This window comes from Eriocheir sinensis, chromosome 35 (assembly GCF_024679095.1).
Source record: "Eriocheir sinensis breed Jianghai 21 chromosome 35, ASM2467909v1, whole genome shotgun sequence".
Lineage (NCBI taxonomy): Eukaryota > Metazoa > Arthropoda > Malacostraca > Decapoda > Varunidae > Eriocheir > Eriocheir sinensis.
Window position 1 is genome coordinate 13,223,912 of NC_066543.1, and position 22,386 is coordinate 13,246,297.

General features: G+C 38.8%; 1 protein-coding gene across 4 annotated transcripts; it reads right to left on the bottom strand.

Annotated features, from left to right (window-relative positions):
* Positions 1-1,137: 1,137 nt before the first annotated feature.
* On the bottom strand, positions 1,138-22,361 carry LOC127007427 (WASH complex subunit 2-like). Of its 4 annotated transcripts, none has more exons than XM_050878427.1 (14): positions 22,224-22,361; positions 19,507-19,653; positions 18,455-18,646; positions 18,135-18,268; positions 17,595-17,832; positions 16,631-16,780; positions 14,613-14,685; positions 14,005-14,151; positions 13,416-13,574; positions 9,822-9,938; positions 8,477-8,541; positions 5,852-8,266; positions 4,820-5,411; positions 1,138-2,359 (listed from the first exon to the last, which is right to left on the bottom strand). In XM_050878427.1, the coding sequence occupies exons 1-14, from the start codon at positions 22,224-22,226 to the stop codon at positions 2,220-2,222; spliced, it is 4,572 nt and encodes a 1,523-aa protein (XP_050734384.1). In that variant the 5' UTR covers positions 22,227-22,361; the 3' UTR covers positions 1,138-2,219. The 4 variants fall into 4 exon arrangements, with proteins under 4 accessions (XP_050734384.1, XP_050734382.1, XP_050734383.1 ...); XM_050878425.1 differs by having other exon boundaries at positions 1,138-2,362; XM_050878426.1 differs by lacking the exon at positions 22,224-22,361 and adding an exon at positions 22,048-22,066 and having other exon boundaries at positions 1,138-2,362.
* Between the last annotated feature and the right edge of the window lie 25 nt (positions 22,362-22,386).

Sequence of the window (22,386 nt, forward strand, 5' to 3'; positions counted from 1 at the left end):
TCTCACCAGGAAGTACATGACTCCAGACTGGAGCCTGCAGAACGCTTAACCTTGCTATCATTTCCGATTGGGGCAAAAGGAACCTTGTGTCCTTCAGTGCCTCAAAAACTCAATTTCTCCACCTATCAACTCGACACAATCTTCCAAACACCTATCCCCTATTCTTCAACAACACTCAGCTATCACCATCTTCAACACTAAACATCCTCGGTCTATCCTTTACTCAAAATCTCAACTGGAAACTTCACATCTCCTCTCTCACTAAATCAGCTTCCTCGAGGTTGGGCGTTCTGTATTGTCTCCGCCAGTTCTTCTCCCCCGCGCAGTTGCTATCCATATACAGGGGCCTTGTCTGCCCTCGTATGGAGTATGCATCTCACATGTGGGGGGGCTCCACTCACACAGCTCTTCTGGACAGAGTGGAGTCTAAGGCTCTTCGTCTCATCAGCTCTCCTCCTCCTACTGATAGTCTTCTACCTCTTAAATTCCGTCGCAATGTTGCCTCTCTTTCTATCTTCTATCGATATTTCCACACTGACTGCTCTTCTGAACTTGCTAACTGCATGCCTCCCCCCCTCCCGCGGCCCCGCTGCACACGACTTTCTACTCATGCTCATCCCTATATAACTGTCCAAACCCCTTTTGCAAGAGTTAACCAGCATCTTCACTCTTTCATCCCTCACGCTGGTAAACTCTGGAACAATCTTCCTTCATCTGTATTTCTTCCTGCCTATGACTTGAACTCTTTCAAGAGAAGGGTATCAGGACACCTCCCGAAATTGACCTCTCTTTCGGCCACCTCTTCTGATTCTTTTTTAGGAGCAGCGAGTAGCGGGCTTCTTTTTTATTATTGCTTCCTTTTTTTTTGTGCCCTTGAGATGCCTCCTTTGTTGTAAAAAAAAAAAAAATATATATATATATATATATATATATATATATATATATATATATATATATATATATATATATATATATATATATATATATATATATATATTGGACACCATTAACATTAATGTTATTCACTAATAGGAGTGGTCCCTGAGTAGTAGTATTCTAAATGACCAGCAAGTGGAAGAAGTGTGTGCATATTGTTTGTTACGTCCATGAATCAGTACACAGGAAAAATTAGTGGGAATCATTTATTTTTTTATTTGATAAATGTATATAACATCCATTCCCCTATTTCAGGCGATTACATTCATTTGTATTGATTAGCAAGCCCATACAAATACTGTTCATTCAATCAATATTCATATGAAGGTTGAAAAACTATCATTAAAAAATAATTTTGATTCCATACTTTGTATAGATAAAACCTTCAGATCTCTAAATTTCTATTAAGGCACTGGACCATATTAGGTCATATTATCTTTGAAAAATAATAAGATTACCCCATTAAAATACATAAATAATATTACTTATTCTGTGGAAATCAAAGCAGGAATAATTTGAGTACTAAGAACTATGTAATTCATTACCTGCAATGTAAAATAAAAACACTGTACAGAAGGAAAGACAAACTGTGGAAACACAATGTTCTGCCCCTGATAGCAGAGCCTGTAATAATACATCCCATAGTCAGGTAATCAGCAAAAACTATATTTTCGTTAAATGAATATTTATCAACTCGTCAATTTTTGTGTATTCTCTAACGTTAACACAATACATTGGGTAATGTCTGAAATATGTTTATGTATGATAAAATCTTAATACATGGGAAAAAAGAGGGAACTCTAGAGGGAATGGCAGCCATTGCCATTTCGGCACTTCTGGTTGGATTGTTTATTTTTCACTGGACAGGAGTTAGTGTTGCACTCTTAATGACCATGATTCAGGGAATGCAAAATTTTACTGTATATAGAAATGTGCATGTGTGTGTATTTATCTAGTTGTATTTACCTAGTTGTGACATCCAGGAAAAGAGCTAAGGCCGCGCTGTCCCATCTCCATATCCTCTCTTATCCAACTTTTCCTTAAAATCATGAATGTTTCTTGCACAAACCACCTCCTCCTCCAGTCCATTCCACAGCTCAATGCTTCTGTTTGGGTAGCTAAACTTTTTCACATCTCGCTAAACTTTTTCACATCTCATGTGTGTGTGTGTGTGTGTGTGTGTGTGTGTGCTGAGTCAACCTATTCAGAAAATATTTGCAAAAAATACCTGTAGAACTTTGAGCATTGCGAATATTCATAAGCAAAAAGCTAGGAATACTGGATTATTTCTTGAGATTGCCAAAGAGAGGGTCTTCAAATGGCTCACTTGATTGCTTTAAGTTCCCCTTTGGTTTCGTTACTGAAATGCTTCTTGCTGCACCAGTTGATGTCTTGGTTACTTGACTTTTTGAGCTGAAGATGTCTACTGGAAAAGGTAAGAAAATGTTACCAGGAGCATTCTGAAATTAAAACCTTCCACCTCGGGGGAGAAGGTAAAGTAGGATATAATACACATACACACAGTGCAGCCTACTTTCCACCTACCAGATATAATGCACGCACACACACACACACACACACACACACACACACACACACACACAATGCTATTACAGCCATATTACCAAGTGGAAATCTACACCTGTGCCCACTGGGTAGACAATAATTACGCCCTAATCACACCCTCCCTACCTTGCATCTATCTCACTCTTTGCATGTTTACATAACGTGCTCAGTAAAGAAAACAATTATCATAATGGTAAATTCTCAAGTGTTATTTACCCATGAAAAGAAAATAAAGTCGTAGAAAAAAGTAGGTAGTGAGCTATGAAGGTTCCCGCCTGGCTGGTTCCTCTGTGCTTTGAAGGTGTTTGATGTTGTTGTTGGGAAAAAAAAAAAATAAATAAATAAAAAAAAAAAAATTTGTTGCAACTATAATACAGCGATCCCTCGTCTATCGCGGGGGTTAGGTTCCAGAACCCTCCACGATAGGCGAAAATCTGTGAAGTAGCGACCTTATATTTACTTTATTGTTTGCAAGATAATTTGTTTGTATTTGCCAGCAGAAGAGGAGGGGCGGGGCAACGCTCCACCAATTACGAGATGTGGCTTCCTCGAGCATGCGCAGTCCTGAATCCTTTAGCGTGGAACTCGCCTGCTTGCAGGCGCAGCCCCTATGCACAGCAACCAGACTTCGATGTGAAATGGACAAGGCGAGATGCTAAACGCATGCTCTACATGGGAGATGGAGGAGACTGATGCTGAGCCAATCAGCGCCTAGGATACAGAACATAGTGCTCTGGTTGGTCGCCCCCCTCCATCAGCCAATAGTGTGCCGTGTACAATCTCATGTGGGCAAACTAGCTCAAACAGAAGTGGCTGTTGCTGCGTTTTCCATACATGTCTACTCATCTGCTGTATGCTACATATTTTAGTTCGATTTAATATTCTTTTAACCCTCTTGCGCACCATAAGTTTCCAATAAGTTTCTGTTCCACTCATCATACATTTCTCAGGCCCGACCGGCCTTATTTTTCTGCCGCGATACTCTACATTCCCGGACGTATTTTACCCTCACAGATATATCGTACCCCAATAAATTTGGTATCAGTGGCTTCATAAAGACTTGTACTAGAACATGCACAAATAAAAATAGAGGAAAGTATATATATAAGCAATACAAACTTGTTTCAAATCTCCATATAGAGTATTATAGACAATAAATCCGAAGTATCAACTCTTCCCCACTCGCTAGCTCGAAATTTTGTGGGCCAACTTTTTTAGCCGAATATATGTTTCAAAGCGGAATTTAGTGAGGATTCTTATGGTATCCTCAAAATCCTCATATGCCTATTAGTTCCCGAGTTACACTGAGAAAACTGTATTATTTTCCTTTCCTGTCAGAGTATGCTAACAACTAAAAATCGCTCAAAGCTCCTCATCTACACTCCTTGAAAGGTTGCCATATGTTACCATTAAGAAACTTATCCCAACAAATGATGCTCACAAATTTGACGCACTTTCACTGAAAACTTAATTTTTAATCAATATTTTTAACTTTTATGACACGTTTCGCGTCATTGTGCGCCAGGACCTTTTACCCTTTGATGACGAGAAACGCGTCATCGTGCGCGAGAGGGTTAATATGTTCTAATTAATATTTTAATTTTTTTTATATATTTTTCAATATTTTAGGCTAGAAAATGCTTATTTTACAACAAAAATAATTAAAATAATATATATATATATATATATATATATATATATATATATATATATATATATATATATATATATATCTATATATATATATATATATATAGATATATATATATATATATATATATATATATATATATATATATATATATATATATATATATATATATATATATATATATACCTATATACTGCAAAATCCCACAATATAGCGAAAAAAGCGCGATACAAAATTAGATATATACAGTTTAAATATCTGCAATACAGTGAGACCGCGAAAAGTGAACCACGATATGGCGAGGGACGACTGTAAATGACTTTCCAATTAGGGAAAATATTTTCTCAGGTTGTTTTAACTGAACCACAACTATCTGCCACGCCAAATTTAGAAAATAAACATATTTTTCCTCGAAGGTATAAGGGTAGACACGGGGTAGACCTTGCCTTCCCTTCGTCTCTCCCGCAAACCTTCATTCCAAAAATGCTAGTGACTCAGTACGCATCATGCTTCCCTTTGATCCTCGTCGCTAAACCTTCATGACTCTTGGTACAGGGCTTACAGACTTACACTTATGCTAACTGCTGTTGTAAACACACTATGATTAAGATGCACAGGACTGAGAATTCAGATAAACATTCTTTATATTCAGCATATACAACTTACCATCATCATCATCTTCAAATAGAGAGTGAGATTTAGACTTTGTTCCTCTCATCTTTGGAACTGTCGTTGATCCTGCTGATGTGGGGTTCTTCGCAGCTTTCTTCTGCTTTTTCTCCCCAAACAAGTCCTCGTCACTATCACTTCCATCAAATAGTGAGTGGCCTTTTACTTTACTGCCACTCTTAGTTGGGTTTGGAGCTTCAAGAAAATCCTTGCTATCAACAGCTGTCACATTTTTCTTTTTCTTTTCAGTTGAGGCACCAACTGGCTCGAGAGGACCCTTAGCAGAGTCAGAAGCTTTACTTGAGGTACTGGTCTTTACATTGATGGTAGAATTATTTACTTCTTTTTGTTCAGCACTCACAGGTACCGTTCTCTGATCTTTCTCCACCAGTGGATCTTGTAGTCTCTCAGCAGGCTGATTAGGTTCTGTTTTGCTGGTATCAACAGTTATGGTGTGATGTTCATGATTACTTGACATGGCTGGAGACATAGATGTTTGTGGGGCATCAGACGGATCAGGATCATCGGAAGCCTTTTTCCTGTGGGCTCTACTAGGAGGTCGCCGCTTCAGGCTCCCTCTTGCTCGAGTCTGCAGGTAGCAAAGAATCAATTACATCTCCTTCCTCACATATTGTTGAACTATATACTGCACAATACCTCCTGATACTAACATTATGGCTAGATGTAGGAACTGGAAATAAATAAAAAAAGAGAAAAACATCAGAAAATGCACCTCTTTTTCATTATTTAATAAAACAAGGATGTGAGCCCGAACATTATCGGAGCCATTTCCCAGTTATCCAATGGTACTTTCATTCATTATAAGTATCAATATGTAATCTACAAAACTGGGAAATGTAATGGTATGGAATGCATTTTCATTCTGGATATATGAAAATTACATAATGACTGCAACCATAGCTAAAGCAAAGAGAAAGTATATTGAACAAGAAAGGCAAACACAACAATGACCTATATATGTTTACAATATATGAACTTTGGGAAAAAAGTATATATCTGATACCTCACCTTGTTCAGACTCTGTAAAACATTACTTTGTGTTGCAGGATCATCAAAACTGACAGCATCTTCATCCCCACCAGATCTTGATGCTGGACGATCAGGAGAAAAGACAGGAGGGTAGATGGAATGTGGAGAAACTGGACTAACAGGTTTCTCTGACTTAGACACTGTTGTACCCTTTTCTGTTGGCAAAATTAGGGGTTTGACTGTTGTACCCTTTTCTGTTGGCAATATTAGGGGTTTGGCTGTGTCTGCTGGTTCAGTGGGTGCATCTTCTTCACTGCTATCACTCTCACAAGCCAACATACTTTTTCTCTGTAGCACCTTAGCAAATAACTCATTGTTTCTCATTGCACTGCCACCAAATACTGATACTCCACCGACAGGAGGCTTCTTTCTAGGACTAATCTCTTTAGTTTCCTTTCCTTCTTCAAGATTTTCTGGTTTGTCAGACTTTAAATCTTGTTGAGTGGTGGTGCTGTCTGGGGATCTGTCAGGCTCGTCATCTGATTTTATTGGTATTCTTTGAGAAATTTCTTCTTGAACTTCTGGTGGTTTTTGCTTTATGGAAAACAAATCATTTTCAGCTTTCGAATTATCCTGAATTTCTTCAGGAAGTAATGGGGGACTCTGCCTGAGAAGTACACTAGAGCTACGTTGACTTTTCCCTTGCCCACTACTGATACCAAATAACTCATCGCTACTGTCATCATCTACAAGATGTGTATTTTGATCATCATCTTCATCCTCAAAATCATTCATGTCACCAAATATATCATCTATATTTTGTTTGTTTTTATTCTTCACAGTTTTAAGTAAAGTTTTCTGTTTGTTGATTTGTGCATCCAGTTCCTTCCCAATAAATAATGCAACACCACCTACTGGTGGCTTAACAACACTCTCTTTAGGCTTCTCTGTCCCAGAAGCATCAGGCTCAACAGGAGAGGATGATACACTCACTGGATCTGAAGTTTTTTCACTTAATGCACTAAGATCATCTTTAAGTGATCTTGGAGTAGAAGAGGTAACAGCATCTTCTGATACTACAGGTGAAGTTTTAGAATTAGTTTGAAGTTGTGCATCATTTGTCAAAGGACTAGATGAATCTTCTTTTAAGGAGGAACTACTTGTCTTTGGTAATCTTTTAGTGACATCAAATAAATCATCCTCTGTTGAGTTAAATATATCATCTTCCTTGCTAACTATAGCAATATCATTGTTTGTATCTGAGAATGAATTTGAAGATCCTTTAGAAAAGCTATTGCTCTGATCAACCCTTGGACTCTGATTTGAGTCACTATTTGGAGACTCATCTGGAAACACAGATACTCCTTCAGTTGCCTCCTTCCCAAGTTGATTTTCACTTTCACAGCTTTCTGTTGCAGTAGACTTTTTAACCAACTGAGGTTCTCCAAAGGGGTCAGTTTCCTCTTTGCTTGGCAGAGATGGAACAGCTTGTGAATTCTTAGATGGAGGACCTGGAGAAAAGATGTCTTCTTCATCAGACAGAGAACCAAACAAACTTGATGTTTCTTTGGGTTTCTCTTCACGATTTACTTTTATAGATTTATTGTTATTTGAATTAGGAAACATATCAGGCGGTGTTGGGCCTTTACTAAATGACTCTGCTTTCTTGGCACTGGACTGTGGTGGAAGAGGAGGTGGGTCTCTCATGAAGGCTGATGCAGGGGGCTTCTTTTCAATAGGTTTTGGAAGAGACGAAAATAAATCATCATCATCATCACTTGGAGAGCTGAATAGAGAATGACTAGTCTTCAATGGCTCAGAAATATTGACTGGCTCTGAAGGTTTTGGACACTCAGGTGGTGAAGCAAATATTGAGGTAGGCCTGGATGCTGCTGACTCCTCACTTTTGAAAGGCACTGGAGTAATTTTGGGTGGGCTCTCCTTTGTAATTGGTGCTTCAGTTCCTGGTACCGAGATATCATTCTTCTTTGTTGTAGTAGGTATGCCAAAAAGATCATCATCATCATCTGAAAACAACCCCATTGTTGATTTTGAATTATCATTTTTCCAAGACAGACTAGGAGGTTCATTGTCTAAAGGATCCTTCTCTTCTTGAGTCTTGGTATTATTGTCAAGAAGAGATGGTACAGTGTTCGCCAGGGTTTTCGCAACATCTTTTGAGCCAGAGACAGGTTTTTTGACAGGTGTTTCAAACAAGTTATCTTCATCATCAGATTCAAATAAGCCACCTTTTTCTGACACTTTTGTGGAATTTGAAACCTTTGGAGGGGGCTTGTCATCTGGCTTTAATTGAGGTGGCATGTATTCTTTGTTGCTGTTTGTATCAGGTTCTGTGTCATCCTCTTTATCTGAAGACTCTGCATCTGAGGAGTGCTGTCTTCGGAGGGCAGAAGTGATGGCTGCCCCAAAGATGTTAACACCTCCAACGGGAACCTTTAAAAAAAAAATGAAGTGTTAGTTCAGAATGTTATAAACATATGAGATAATGATAAAAATGCAATATATTTCAGACAATCGTGTTACATTTCTAGTCAAGTGGCACAAGGAGAAAAAGGGTAACTTTGAATGCATCAAATCCTCTGAGTGGTATTACTGTACTCCTTTACAAACTATGTATAGTAAACTCAGCAGCTGTGCTCTTACCTTCCTTCCTGACTCCTTGGGCTTAGGTGGAGGCTCCTCATTATCTTCTTTGGTATTCCCAGGTCCTAAAAATATATCATTACAACACAGTGAGCTGGAAGTACTACATGAGGTGTGCATGGGATGACTTTCAGGCAGTAAACAAATTTGTGAATGATGTCTGTGGTGGATATACTGAGGCAGAAGAATGAACTTGAATAACAAAGGCATATCAAAGGTTCTACTTCTCTTGAAATTGAAAGCTTCAGAGACATTCATAGGGTGATATTTCTTGTGGTTGTAAGCAATGGGGGGAGGGGAGTTACAGGCTTGAATAGTGAATGAGTGACCCTGAAGTTCCCTTGGGTCATTCTAGCTGTGAAAGGGACTGGCTGTGCTGGTATGTTCCATGACTCAGGCATCACTGTATTACTGTTAAGGACTGCACCAACAGAGTATACATTATGATTTATTTTGGGAAGTGTAGGTAAGCAACATAAATACTACATTTTACTACATTTACTCTCAAACTATATTTAGCACTAGTTAGACCCTATCTAGACCACCCATTTCAGTTTCAGTTCCCTTCTTACAGAATGGCAAAGCAACCTTAGAATCGGTACAGACAGGAATGACAAAAATTAATTCTGGACCAAGCATCTTATCATATATAGATGGGTCAAAACACCTTAGCAAACATTCAGATACAAATATTGGCCAAACTCTAGGATGTCTCGTGGATCATTAATAAATAAAAACAAAATATCTGGATAAGCTACTCTTTAGCCCGTTACCAGCTATGGCTGCCAAAAAAGTCCCTCTGCCAAGTTTGTACCCCCCCATTTGGTGACTGTTAGGTACGCCTATTAAATATCTTTACAATAGTTAACTGATGAGTGCAATGCTGTTTGTGTGGACAAGTATAATATTTAGTCTAAGTGTGAGGGTGAACTAACAAGGAATGAATTAGGATCAGGAATTAAAGGGATGTTAGTGCCTAATCTAGATCACTGATGTGCAGAAACTTGACAGTTGAATTCTATCAATGGGTGAAGATATTGTGGGTTGCAATCTTCAAGCAAAGCAAAACAGTTAACGAGCATAAGTTTGAGAGCAAAAGAGGAGTGTAAAAGAACTTGGTTATCCATTTACAGAGAGAGGTCACTCAGCCCTTTATTATTTTGCTTTTTAGTGATGCTTTTGTTGTTGCTGTTGTTGGAGGGAGAAAGAGAGAGGGGCCAACTTTATTTTGAATTTGCAGCAAATACATTAAGTTCCAAAAGCGGGTAAAAGGTATTCAGAGACCTCCAAATTCACCATGAGTAATACAATAAAATCTAATAAGGTTAAACAACATTACACTGACCTTGTGTTTGTGGGAGACCTGAGAAGAGTGGTGAGTCCTCATCACTGGAGAAGAGTCCACCTGAACTGGTTGCTTGAGTCTCACCCAGATTTTGCTCTGTGACTTTTGATACTTTTTCTGGAATGCATGGAGAATTTTTTGTGATTCTGTGATTTTGGTAATTGAGCCACTTCCATCATCAATTCATCTTCTAAAAGCAAAATGAATCTCATATGGAAAAATTCTATAGTACAAATAATCTTATTTTGGTCATAACTATCCCATTAGTGAGAAAGTTTTACTTTCCAAGGACAGTTAAACATTGATTTAATGCACATCAATTTAAGATTATTAATTTAATATGAGATTCTGAATAAGGACCTTTCAGGCAGGGCCACTTAGCAGTGCTGCTCCGTGGCGCTTGTCTACACACCAGCATTGGTGGTGCTGCTAACATGCATTTGAAGCTCTGCTTACCTTTCTAGATAAGGTCTTTTATAGAACATGGATGTGGAAGAAGATCTGACTCTGGCAATGTTGCTGAGTGTCGAAATGAGTCTGACGTTAGCAACACTGCAGTTGCGTCACGTATGCACTACTAACCTTTTCACGCACCATGAAGCCATTCGCGGCAAAACAGAATTGTCTACATGAGCTTTTGACTCAAATCACCTATAAAATCAACTAATTGTCAACTCTCTCGTGCCGTTGGACTTGATGTGATAATTGCCCGTGGTTAAGTTGCCTCTCTGTAGGCAGTCTGTGAGCACGGACTGTTGCCCCTTTAAATTGTTTTTTTTTCAGAGTCAGTAAACTTCGCTATTTGTTTGCATTTCTTGATCTTTTCTTTCTTTCATAAGGCAGAATAGTCTCTTCCAAAACCAATGATATATAATAATGCCAGGAAAAAAGAATACTCGTGGGTGAAATTGATAAAATTTTTGCCACATGGTCAGGCCATTCTGCAAGGCCCCCTAGGGAGCCACAGGCAGGACGTCGCAGTGTAAAGAGAAACTTGTTAAACTTTTGGTGTGTGAAAGGGCTAAGATAGTGAAAGCTATGACTGAATGCCAGGTATTATGACAAGCAGCGCCATTTTTTGTTGTCGCCACCAGCAGCGAACTATCTGCAGCGCTACTCTTTTATGGTAGTGGCTGCGTGTGAAAGCCTCCATTTATCTCCAGTATTTACAAACAGTAGTATTGCTGAGAAGCACTGCTAAGTGGCCCTGTCTGAAGGGGGTCTAAGGGTCACATTATCAGTATTTCTATTCAGTACAAATCAGTTTTAAGCCTAATAATTAATAAGCTGCTCTGTGCAACAGTAAAGCCAATCAGTCAAAAAGGAATTATTCTGGTATTGAAAAATGGACAGTTAACATAACTGGCATATAGACTGACACCAACAAAGGTATGACAGACAAGAGACTAAGTCAATCTTGAAGCCTCATTGGCTGAGGGTAAGGGCCGCATGACCACTGATTGGCAGCATCAGCCTCTCAGTGATTGAGTTTCTCTTGGGTGATATAGTGGAGGCAAAGAAGTCCTTAAGAGTAGGAAAAAACCCTGGCACTGATGGTATATCATCAGAAATGCTGAAATATAGAGATTAAGCTGAGTGAGGTTCCAGAATATTGGAGTAAGCCATCATTGTAACACTGTATACAGGGAGGGGAGGAGCAATGGCTGTGTCAGTTTCAGGGGAAAAGTTTACTCAGTGTGCAAGAAAAGGTGTTTTGAAAGGCTTTAATTGAGAAGATGAAAATAATTTATAAAAATGTAAGTGACAGTCCCTCATTTAGAAAATGGTGTGGTTCAGATAATGGCAGTCTAGATAAAAGGGGGGTGGGGTGGGGGGGTGGGGGGGGCATTTCCTGTATTTATAATCAAAGAACCCTCAGTTGGGGAATCCTTAGTGCTGCTACATACGTATTTCTTCCACCATTTTTTCTCCTTTTAAGTTATATTTGAAGGCTCATGATCAATAATGTAAAATAATAATAATAATAATAATAATAATAATAATAATAATAGTAAAAAAATAAAAAATAATAATAATACAGTAAAACCTCACCATTTGCGCACTCACCATTTGCGCCCTCGCCATTTGTGGCCATCATCCCACCATTTGCGCACCTCGCCGCTATGGTAACGGCGTCTCACTGGCAGCAAATTGGCGTCCGTTGATCTTCTGAGGACATTTACTAGCTGTTTTGGCAGCAAAATGGCGTCCGTTGATCTTCTGAGAATGTTTACTAGCTGCTCTGGCAGCAAAATGGCATCTGCTGATCTTCTAAGGATGTTTACTAGCTGTTCTGGCAGCAAAATGGCATCTGCTGATCTTCTAAGGATGTTTACTAGCTGTTCTGGCAGCAAAATGGCATCTGCTGATCTTCTAAGGATGTTTACTAGCTGTTCTGGCAGCAAAATGGCGTCCACTGATCTTCTAAGGACATTTACTAGCTGTTCTGGCAGCAAAATGGCGTTCGTTGATCTTCTGAGAACGTTTACTAGCCGTTCTGGCAGCAAAATGGCATCCGCTGATCTTCTAAGGACATTTACTAGCTGTTCTGGCAGCAAAATGGCATCCGCTAATCTTCTGAGGATGTTTACTAGCTGTTCTGGCAGCAAAATGGCGTCCGCTAATCTTCTGAGGACATTTACTAGCTGTTCTGGCAGCAAAATGGCATCCGCTGATCTTCTAATGACATTTATTAGCTGTTCTGGCAGCAAAATGGCGTCCACTGATCTTGAGGACGTTTACTAGCTGTTCTGGCAGCAAAATGGTGTCTGCTGATCTTCTGAGGACGTTTACTAGCTGTTCTGGCAGCAAAATGGCATCCGCTAATCTTCTGAGGATGTTTACTAGCTATTCTGGCAGCAAAATGGCTTTTGCTGACGAGCTACAGCTGTCTACCACCCGCGCGCCCTCTGCCGTCAGTGAAGAACACTGCCAACATACACAACATGTCATTTCCCACCATAACCCGATCGCCTTGCCTCATCTCGTGGTGACTGCGATTATTCGATATTTTCTGCCTCACCTTTGCACCACCATCATGCTGCACGCAGCGTCATGGAAGCCTAAACCCCGGAAGAACCCGATAATGACCATAGCACAGGTGGAAGTGATTAAGAAGGTGGACAGTGGAAGAAAAAAGCGAGAGATTGGCCGTGAGTATGACGTGTTTCCTGCCAGCAGACCCATATGTGTTTTTCCCCATAGGTTATTAATTTCGCCATTTGCGCATTCGCAATTTGCACACCTTCAGACCGCCTAATTGTGCGCAAATGGTGAGGTTTGACTGTAATAATAATAATAATAATAATAATAAAAATAATAATAATAATAATAATAATAATAATAATAATAATAATAATAATAATAATAATAATAATAATAATAATAATAATAATAATATTGATAATGATAATAACAATACTCAAACCTCTACATATCTATGCCAGATACATTAATAATTAAAAGATAAAATGTTCAAAATTTTGAAGGTCACAATAGATCAACTGTTACATGGAAACACATCCCAGAGATACTTTCTATTGCACACATTTACATTTCAGGAAGATGTAAAGCCTTCAAAAGTCAGGCACTTACCTGAAGGTGCTGGCTTCTTGGAAAAGAGATCTCCATCATCCGAGTCACTATCAAACAGATTGCTTTCAACCTGCCTTGGCTTACTTGGGACAGGCACTTTGGTTGGGGTTACATGTGGCATGGCCCTGACATTCTCTACTCCTAATGGGTTGGATGGTGCTGTCAAAAGTAGTGATCAATAGTTAAAAGATTAATAATATTTTTTGAATATGGATAGTTTTTAGACATTTATTATATGGCAAGTATGCAAAGGGTAAGCAAGGAGTTGGCTATCAACATAACCTACTGTCTTACTCCATTTCACCTCTCTACATCAGCACTCCTATTATCTAAATGTAGTTATTGGTATAACTAATATTCCTCGTTGCCATTTACATCATCATCAAATCAATTATCAAAAAATAAGGGAACTAGAACCCAGGATTGATTATCTGCATGTGTAGTAAATATAAAAGTAATACAGTCATTAGCTCTATGAGAACAATTGAATCTTATTTTATTTATTTTAGCAAAGATATTTACTTTGTAATAGGAAAATATATTTTCTATCACGGCAATTAACCAAATACAAATGACAGAACAAAGATACCTGAGGAGGGTAGAGTGTCTGGGGCCCTACTAAGGCTGGGTTTGGTATTTTCACGGGTCTGTGGTGGTAACTTGGGTTTAATAAACAAGCCTGATGACTTTTGCTCTTTGCCAAACAACCCTTCATCTTCACTGTCAGAGTCCACACCTGTTAAAAGAAGAGAGAAAAAACAGGATTAAATAATATAAATGCAATGTAGTTTTTCTATATTGCTTCCCCTCCATTATTATTTACTCATAGTAAATGTTCTTCTTGTATTTATGATCGTATCTTTATCATTGCAGGTAGTCCTCAAGTTATGGCATGTAACTCATGACCGCTCAAACTTATGACCGGGCCAATAATATTGGTAATACTTGGTTAAGTAAGGAGTAGATATTTCATTTATCCCACTGTAGGTAGAACAACTATTTGTTTACACAGCATTCCCATGCCTCCCACCCATCCCCCACCTCATCGCTGTTCTCATGCGCTGGCCCAGCCAGGTTGGGGTAAGGCAGGAGAGGGAAAGTTGCCTCAGATGCCTATGGAACTCAAGCTGCAATTACTAGTCAGGCTACAGTCACTAGTCATGAAGATGAAGAGAATGAATGCAGATGTGACCTTACCTGTTCTTTTGTTGGCATCAACGGTGGGTATGGTCGCCCCAGCATTGTGAGCTGAGGAAAAGATGTTGCCCACCTGTAATAAAACAAAGAATTATGTGGGTGCCTAGTAGTAGTAGTAATAATAATAATAATAATAATAATAATAATAATAATAATAATAATAATAATAATAATAATAATAATAATAATAATAATACGGTAATAATAATAATAATAGTAACAACAACAACAACAACAACAACCTCTCTCTCTCTCTCTCTCTCTCTCTCTCTCTCTCTCTCTCTCTCTCTCTCTCTCTCTCTCTCTCTCTCTCTCTCTCTCTCTCTCTCTCTCTCTCTCTCTCTCTCTCTCTCTCTCTCTCTATATATATATATATATATATATATATATATAAACTGGAAGAGAAATACATTCATGATGGCAAGAGAAAATAGTCGTACTGTCATCTGTTACTTTTCTGATACAGGCAGCCTCATCTGCTCCTTCAGGAGGGCAAAGAATGGACATGGAAACCTGATTCTCACCTACCTTCCTTCTCTATAGAAAACTGCCAATAAACTTGTAGTCACATGCTAGTCATCAATTGCATATCAGTTTATTTAACAGAAGACATAAAATACTTACAATGAACCAGGTGAGGACCAGCAACCCAATGGCAATGAGGATGAAATAACTAATCATTGTGGCTCTTCTTGACAAAATAAGATCCAATCCAGCCCCAAGCAACCAGCAACACGCAGATCACAACGACAGCAATGTCAAAATCTAATAAAATATCTCCACTTGAAATCAGATGATGTTGATACTTCTTGTACAGTGAGCGAAGAAGGTCAGATAACAAATTCATGTTGACAGATTAATTTAAGTATTACAAACAATGCTGTTGTGTTGCTGCTACCAACTGTCACTTATGGTGCCTCAAAGACTGAGTCACACCCACACCTAACAGTGGATGTGCAGGCTGCCATCAATTCCTACAATTATTCATGTCCACTTTATCAAACACCATATCCAATTTTATATGCTTCTGTTTTTATAATTTTTTCTTGTATCTAGATATGGTGCACTTGTGAAACCTATTTCATGCTGGCACATATACCATCAATCAAACAATAGATCATGTACACACAAGTGGCAACTCACCTTCAAGAGGAAGTACTGAGATAAGAGACTCCCCCTCTAGCTGGTCCAGATAAGTGTGACAACTAACACATTCTTTCACACACCCAATATTCCACAATAAACTTGCCATAAAAAATATTAATTTCTTATGTAACCCACCAACACACCATAAAAATATGCATTATCACAAGCAATGAGTCTAAAGTCCATTGACAATCAGCACAAGAAAAACAAAAGTGTATTCCCTTGAATGACCTAAGGAAGCTTCAATGTCTTTTTTTATCTATTTAAGTGGCAAGATTATATAACTTCATTTTTATATACACTGTCATCCATAAATGACTCCAGCATAAAACCATAAAATTCCCAGTGTGTGCCATATTTGTGTGACTGACCATGAAAAATCTGCACAAATTAGATTTTTAAAGAAATTTCTCAAAAGTTTAGGATGTGTAACTTATCTTCAATCTGGCAGACCATAATTCTAAGAAACTGAAAGACCTAATTATGAGTTTAGTAGGGCACGGTAGCATTGCCAAGAATCTCTGGGGAAGATGATGAATGCTCATTGATATTCCTTTAAAAAATCTGAGATTCAACTGGACCTCCTGTGAGTAACACAGCTTCTGGATAAATCCAGTTTATATTGAGTGTGATGTACCAGGATGAAGACAAAGATGGACTGGAGTAATGACTGATCTGATAAAACTACTGATTTTAAGTGTTACTGCAAAGTTATTGTATCATCATCATCATTCAGCCTTCCTCCTGACTACTAACATATTGGGGTGTTTATGAAATGAAAGGAGGCTAAATGAAGGAACCAAAGTAAAATTATCAATCAAGATGCTGAAAAACTACAGTGTAAGGAATACTAATAAATTTGTTAAACTCACTTTTTTAGAGTTCCTGGATGAAGGCACAAACATTTCATCATCTTCCTCCTCACTGGACAGCTGTGGTTGTGTTTGCTTCCCTACAATAGATATGATTTTCTCTGGCAAGGGACCGTCTTCACCTGACCACTCAGAGTCACTGTCATCATCCTTGAAAGAGATAAAACATCATGAAGCAATATCAAACACCAATTCAAAAGTTGCTACAAGTACATTCCATAAAAAAAGAAGAAAAGAAAATACAGATTTCTCTTTGTACCACTCCCCTTGTCTCATTATTATATATTTTTAATTTTTTACATAACATGACAAGTTATAAACTGGTACACAAGGGAAATGTTTTACACATTATGATAAATTATACATGTAGGAAAGACAAAAATTCTACTAGAAGCAAAATGTGGATCATCAAAATGAAATCTTAAGTACCTACTGATGAACAAAGAACTTTGTTACTGTTCTTTATGTACAATGTAGCATGAAGAGCTAAAGGTAAGGTTGGAGGCATACGCAGAAGCTGTGCATGGCCTCGGTGGTCATCTATATCATATTGGCCCCTGAGACTGTGGCAGATGATAACCCATTACCCAGGGACACAGGACCAGTGTGACATCTGCATTACCACAGTTAACTCCCCCAGGTTCCCCCAGATACCCATTTATAGACCAGCTTATAGGGAAGATGAACAGCTGGGTGGGCTGCTAAATGACTGCTCAGGATAGAATTTCAACCCAGGCTTGTGGATTCGTAGCTAGGTGTGCTGACCATTGCACTACAGAGGCAGTATAATGTAGCAAGAGCATTATAAATAGATATACTCTTCTGAAGCTATCATCATTTTCATCTTCTCCTTTTCAAACACCTGCTTTTACTTCCAAGTTGAAATTACGTAAAGAATCCGGTCTATTTCAGTTTCTGCTCTAAATTTCAACAAAGGTTCAACAAGTTAGATCACTTAACCCACCAATGCCCTGGAGCTGCTGGCTGGGATGGCCCTTTGCTGCAGAGTTACACGGTCTGTCTCATCTTCCAACTCTTCTTCACTCTCAGTGTCATCAGGGCTGAAAGTCATTCTAGAGTTTTCTTCACTAGAGGATATTTCCAGGCCCACTTTATCATCTGCCAGGAAGCCCTCTGTCCCTATGATGAGAGGCAGTGGCTTGCTCTCATAGGGATCAATGAGAGCATACACAGGTACTGGGCTGCAAGAACAAAGATAACACATGAGGCGAGGTATCCGATCATGGCGCCACGGTGACATCGCATGAGCAAAAATTCTCATCTATCTTAATAATTTCTTCAGTACCAAGGTGCAGATGAGATTTTTTACAAAGTTTATATTCTAATATGAATGCAGAGCAGTACAGCGATAATGATGCATTTATAATACTTTACCTGTAACAGCCATAAGTAGATCTAACTATGAATGCAGAATGAAGGGTACAGAGGTTAGTGGAAGATGAGGGAAGGTCATGAATCTGAAATGGCAAAACTCAATACTGACCTGCCAGCGGTGTCGTCATCATCTGAATCTGAGTCTTGAATTTCATGACGCTCATAACTTTTGGTTACCAAACTGAGGCCGTCTTCTATGGCTGTCCTACACTTTCCCAAGATGTCTTCCTCAGTTACTGGTGGCTAATGGAAAGGAATGAATTCAATATTTTACTTCTGAATAACAGGTCATTATCATGATTCAGTCAATTTATAGAATTATTTTATTTTCATCAGACTCTCCATAATAAGCTAAAATTCTGTCTCATGGATATTTCAGTACAACTCAAGTAACCAAAGGAAAATCAAGCTGCAAGTGTATTCACAGACCTTCTCTGAAGTCTCTTGCTTCTCTCTTGCAATATCTGCATCATCTTGATATGTTCTGTTCTCAATAAATTGTGTGTTGGCTAGCATGTGGAAGGCATTGTTGGTGTTGGCAATATTAGTGACAATGCAATCCGTGTCCTCCAAAACCCTCTCAAGAGCTTCCTCCACCTCATGAGTTCGTGACACCAAACGCTGACAATGAGATAAACATAACAGTCACAGTTTAATTCTTTGAGTCTTTGAGGCATTGGAGGACACAAAGTTCCTTCTGCCCCATTAACAAATAATAGTAAAGGCTAGGCATTTTGCAACGTTTAATCTTGAGTTATGTAATTGCTGCTGAAAGGGTCTTTGGTTAAAATATGTGGAGTAATGCAGAGAAGTTATCAATATAAGAGTGGTTGGAACAGTTTGTTATGGAAAAACCATTAATGAATAACAAAGAGCCAGTGGAGGATAGAACAGAGCCTGTGGAACATTACTATTTAAAGATTTATGGGTAGAACAGAGTAAATATTCCACAAAATTGAATGGACTTCCATCAAGATTCATGACAGGCACTTTGGGCACTGATATCATTTTTTATCAGTTTTAACGCCCTATGAGCTACTTGGCATGATGGTCCTCCAGAACAACCATCTCTCTCTCTCTCTCTCTCTCTCTCTCTCTCTCTCTCTCTCTCTCTCTCTCTCTCTCTCTCTCTCTCTCTCTCTCTCTCTCTCTCTCTCCACAATTGTATCATTGATCTGCATTTTTTTTTCAGCAGAGGAAGCAACTCTAGGAAAAAAAAAGCCTGCTATTCGCTGCTCCCACAAAAAGCGTTCAGAGGAGTGGCCAAAAGGGAGGTCAACTTCGGAAGGAGAGGTGTCCTGATATCCTCATCTTGAAAGAGTTCAAGCTGTAGGCAGGAGGAAATACAGATGAGGCATGCTTTTACTCAAATGTTACAATTCAAAAGGACACCTAATTTATCACTTGAATTGACTGCTTAAGGAACTGAAATTATATCTGCAAACACACAATAGAGGTGTTAGCAGGTTGCCTTGTCTGACCTGGGAAATGCTCTGTAGGAGGGTTGCCATGGCAGCATCATCAGCAAGGCTCCATGTTTCTGAATGCTGTCGCAGGTCAGCTGGAGACAGCTTGGGGTTCTCCCACCATCGTTCTTCCCTCCCTCCTCCTCCCTCGCCTGAGGAACCCTGAAATCCAAAGACATTCCAAACTTACAATATTGAATGAAATTTGGCTATGAAAATTCACACAAATCACCTGTAAGATTATAACAATAATAATAATGATAATAATAATAATAATAATAATAATAATAATAATAATAATAATGTTGGCTTTGGTAACATTAAGACAAACGGGAAGTTAAAGAGGGGCAAAGACGCCTCCCTCCGGCAACCAAAACTCGCTGCTCACTATAACTAAAATCCAACAGGAATGATCATGCTCTTTTCTATCAGAGGGTTTCATCCCCCTCAAAGCCCCTTAGGGTCATTAAAAGAAAGGTGAAGACCAAAAGACCTTTGACCCCTGCGTTTCCACAGTCCGTTGCATTGGGGTATTCAGCCTCCTGTGGCCGTGTAGATTTGCAAACATATTTCATCACTATTTTGACACTTGTTTTGATCTTTTCAGTCTTTTTTACAGTTTTCAAGAGATTTGAAACTTAGTAAAAGAAATATATGCAACAAAATATTAGTTTATAAGGTAGGAAGTGAGATATGGGTGCACTTATACAACAAATCTTAACCAAGAGAAGTACATAGTTAAATGTCAGTTGAGGTGGTGGCTCACTTCAGCATCAGCCAAGTTCACATTACTTGAGGTCTTGTGAGGGCTGAGGTACGTACTTATTTTCTTCTTTTACGTAATATATTATGGAGATGAAACAGTTTTTGATTGCTGGTGAACCTCCATGTGTTTGTCATCAATTTGCATTATTTTTTTGGTGGAAATCACTAGTTGTAAGAAGAAGAGGATAATTCTGGGAAACAGTATTGTTTTTAACACATTGATGTCTCATTTCCTACTTAACTAACTGCTTTTCTGTTTTTATATACGTACACATTTTATTAACCTTCAAACCTCCCAGAAAACAATAGAAAGGAGTGTAGAGATCAAAACAAGTGTGAAAATAGCCATGAACTCTGCATGAGAACCATCATGTCTGTGGGCGGCAGAGTAACCCACACAGTCCAGTGGCAACCAAAGTCTGCATACTTTTACACTCTCACTCACACATACACTCACCACAGCTAAAATCAAAAAGGCTCTAACCTGCGGGGGGACTTACCCCACTTCACCCCCCTTTTGGGAACACTAAAAGACAGGTGAATATGCATGAACCCTCTAACAGGGGGCTTTGGCCCTCTCATCTCCTCTGTTTCCACATTTTATTACTTTGAGCTACTCACTTGCCTGATGCCAAGCAGGTTTGCACGTACATTTCATCCCTATTTTAACACATTTAATCATTACATTCTTTCCTACAGTTTACGGGAAAGTCTGAAGGTTAGTAGAAGACATGTATGACAACATGAGAGTACTTCATAAGGTAGGGAAGAAAATTTGGGTGCGTTCATATAATCAGTCAACCTGGGAAGCTAGTGATTTCCACGGAGAATATTTAGATTAATTAGAAAGACAGCAAAACTTACCCAAGGTTTTGTCTGTTCTTAACCCTTTCACACACCATGACACGATTCACATCAAAATAGAATCGTCTACATGAGCTTTTGACTCGAATCGCGTCAAAAACTTTAAAAACTTTGCCAAAAATAAAGTATCTTTCAGAATCACGCCAAATTTTTTTACATCAAAGATCCAAGCTAGACTTATAAATTAAACTAATTGTCAACTCTCTCGTGCTATTGGATTTGAAGTGATAATTGCCTGTGGTTTAGTTGCCTCTCAGCAGGCAGTCTGTGAGTGCGATGGTCATCCCTTTAAATGTTATTTGCATTTCTTGATTTTTTTTTTTTCTTTCAGATGGCAGAATAATCTCTTCCAAAACCAATGATATATAATAATGCCAGGAAAAAAGAATACTCGTGGGTGAAATCGATAACATGATAAAAAATTTCACCGCATGGCCGCGAGGCCCCCTAGGGAGCCCCAGACGGATGTTGCAGTGGAAAGAGAAACTTATTAAACTTTTGGTGCATGAAAGGGTTAAGATTTGTGATTTTATAGACATTTACCATAACCACTGCTCCTCACTAAATCCCTACGTTGTGATATCTAAGAAAAACAAATGTCAGTTAATTCAAATCATTAAAATTATCACAATTATGCTGTACTTTTAATAAGAAAATTTTTACCATTTTTCATATAATCAAACCCATGTGGTGGGGGATGGAGAGGGACCTGAGGCTAGAGGAACCCTCCCTCAGCAGTGCCAGTAACAAGCATAATCAACCCAAGTAACAGTAAGTAAACTTGGATGAGCACTGGGGTTGGGTGGAGATATTAAACACAACATGACTGTAAGGTTTCAGCGCTTTACAAACAAATGAATTATGACGTAAATGAACTCCTGACACAGATACAAGTACATAAACCTCTAAAAAGTATGCTCAACCCACCATTCCCACTGCTTGACGTGACAAACCCAGACACCAAACTTGGATATGCACGGATGGTTTGAGTTAAACAATACGTCATTAAGGTTTCAGCGCTTTACAAACAATAAAGTATGATGTAAATAGACTCCTGACACAGAAACAAGTACATAAACCTCTAAAAAGTATGCTCAACCCACCATTCCCACTGCTTGACGTGAGCCACCAGGGAACTTTGAGGCTGATCAGCTGATGTTGTCCTCCCTCGGTATAGACACCTCGACGCACGGGGACCCGGGATCCTCTTCCTCTTCTTCTTTTTCTTTTTTAGCTGTTCCGCTTTGTATCGCTTCTTTGGTCCTC

What these genes read in the sequence shown, in the direction of transcription:
- LOC127007427 (XM_050878425.1), bottom strand. An exon ending in TGATGCCAACAAAAGAACAG is followed by an intron (nt 14,152 to 14,612) that starts GTAAGGTCACAT and finishes TTCTTTTAACAG; the next exon opens with GTGTGGACTCTGACAGTGAA. An exon ending in CCAAGGAGTCAGGAAGGAAG is followed by an intron (nt 8,267 to 8,476) that starts GTAAGAGCACAG and finishes TTTTTTTTAAAG; the next exon opens with GTTCCCGTTGGAGGTGTTAA.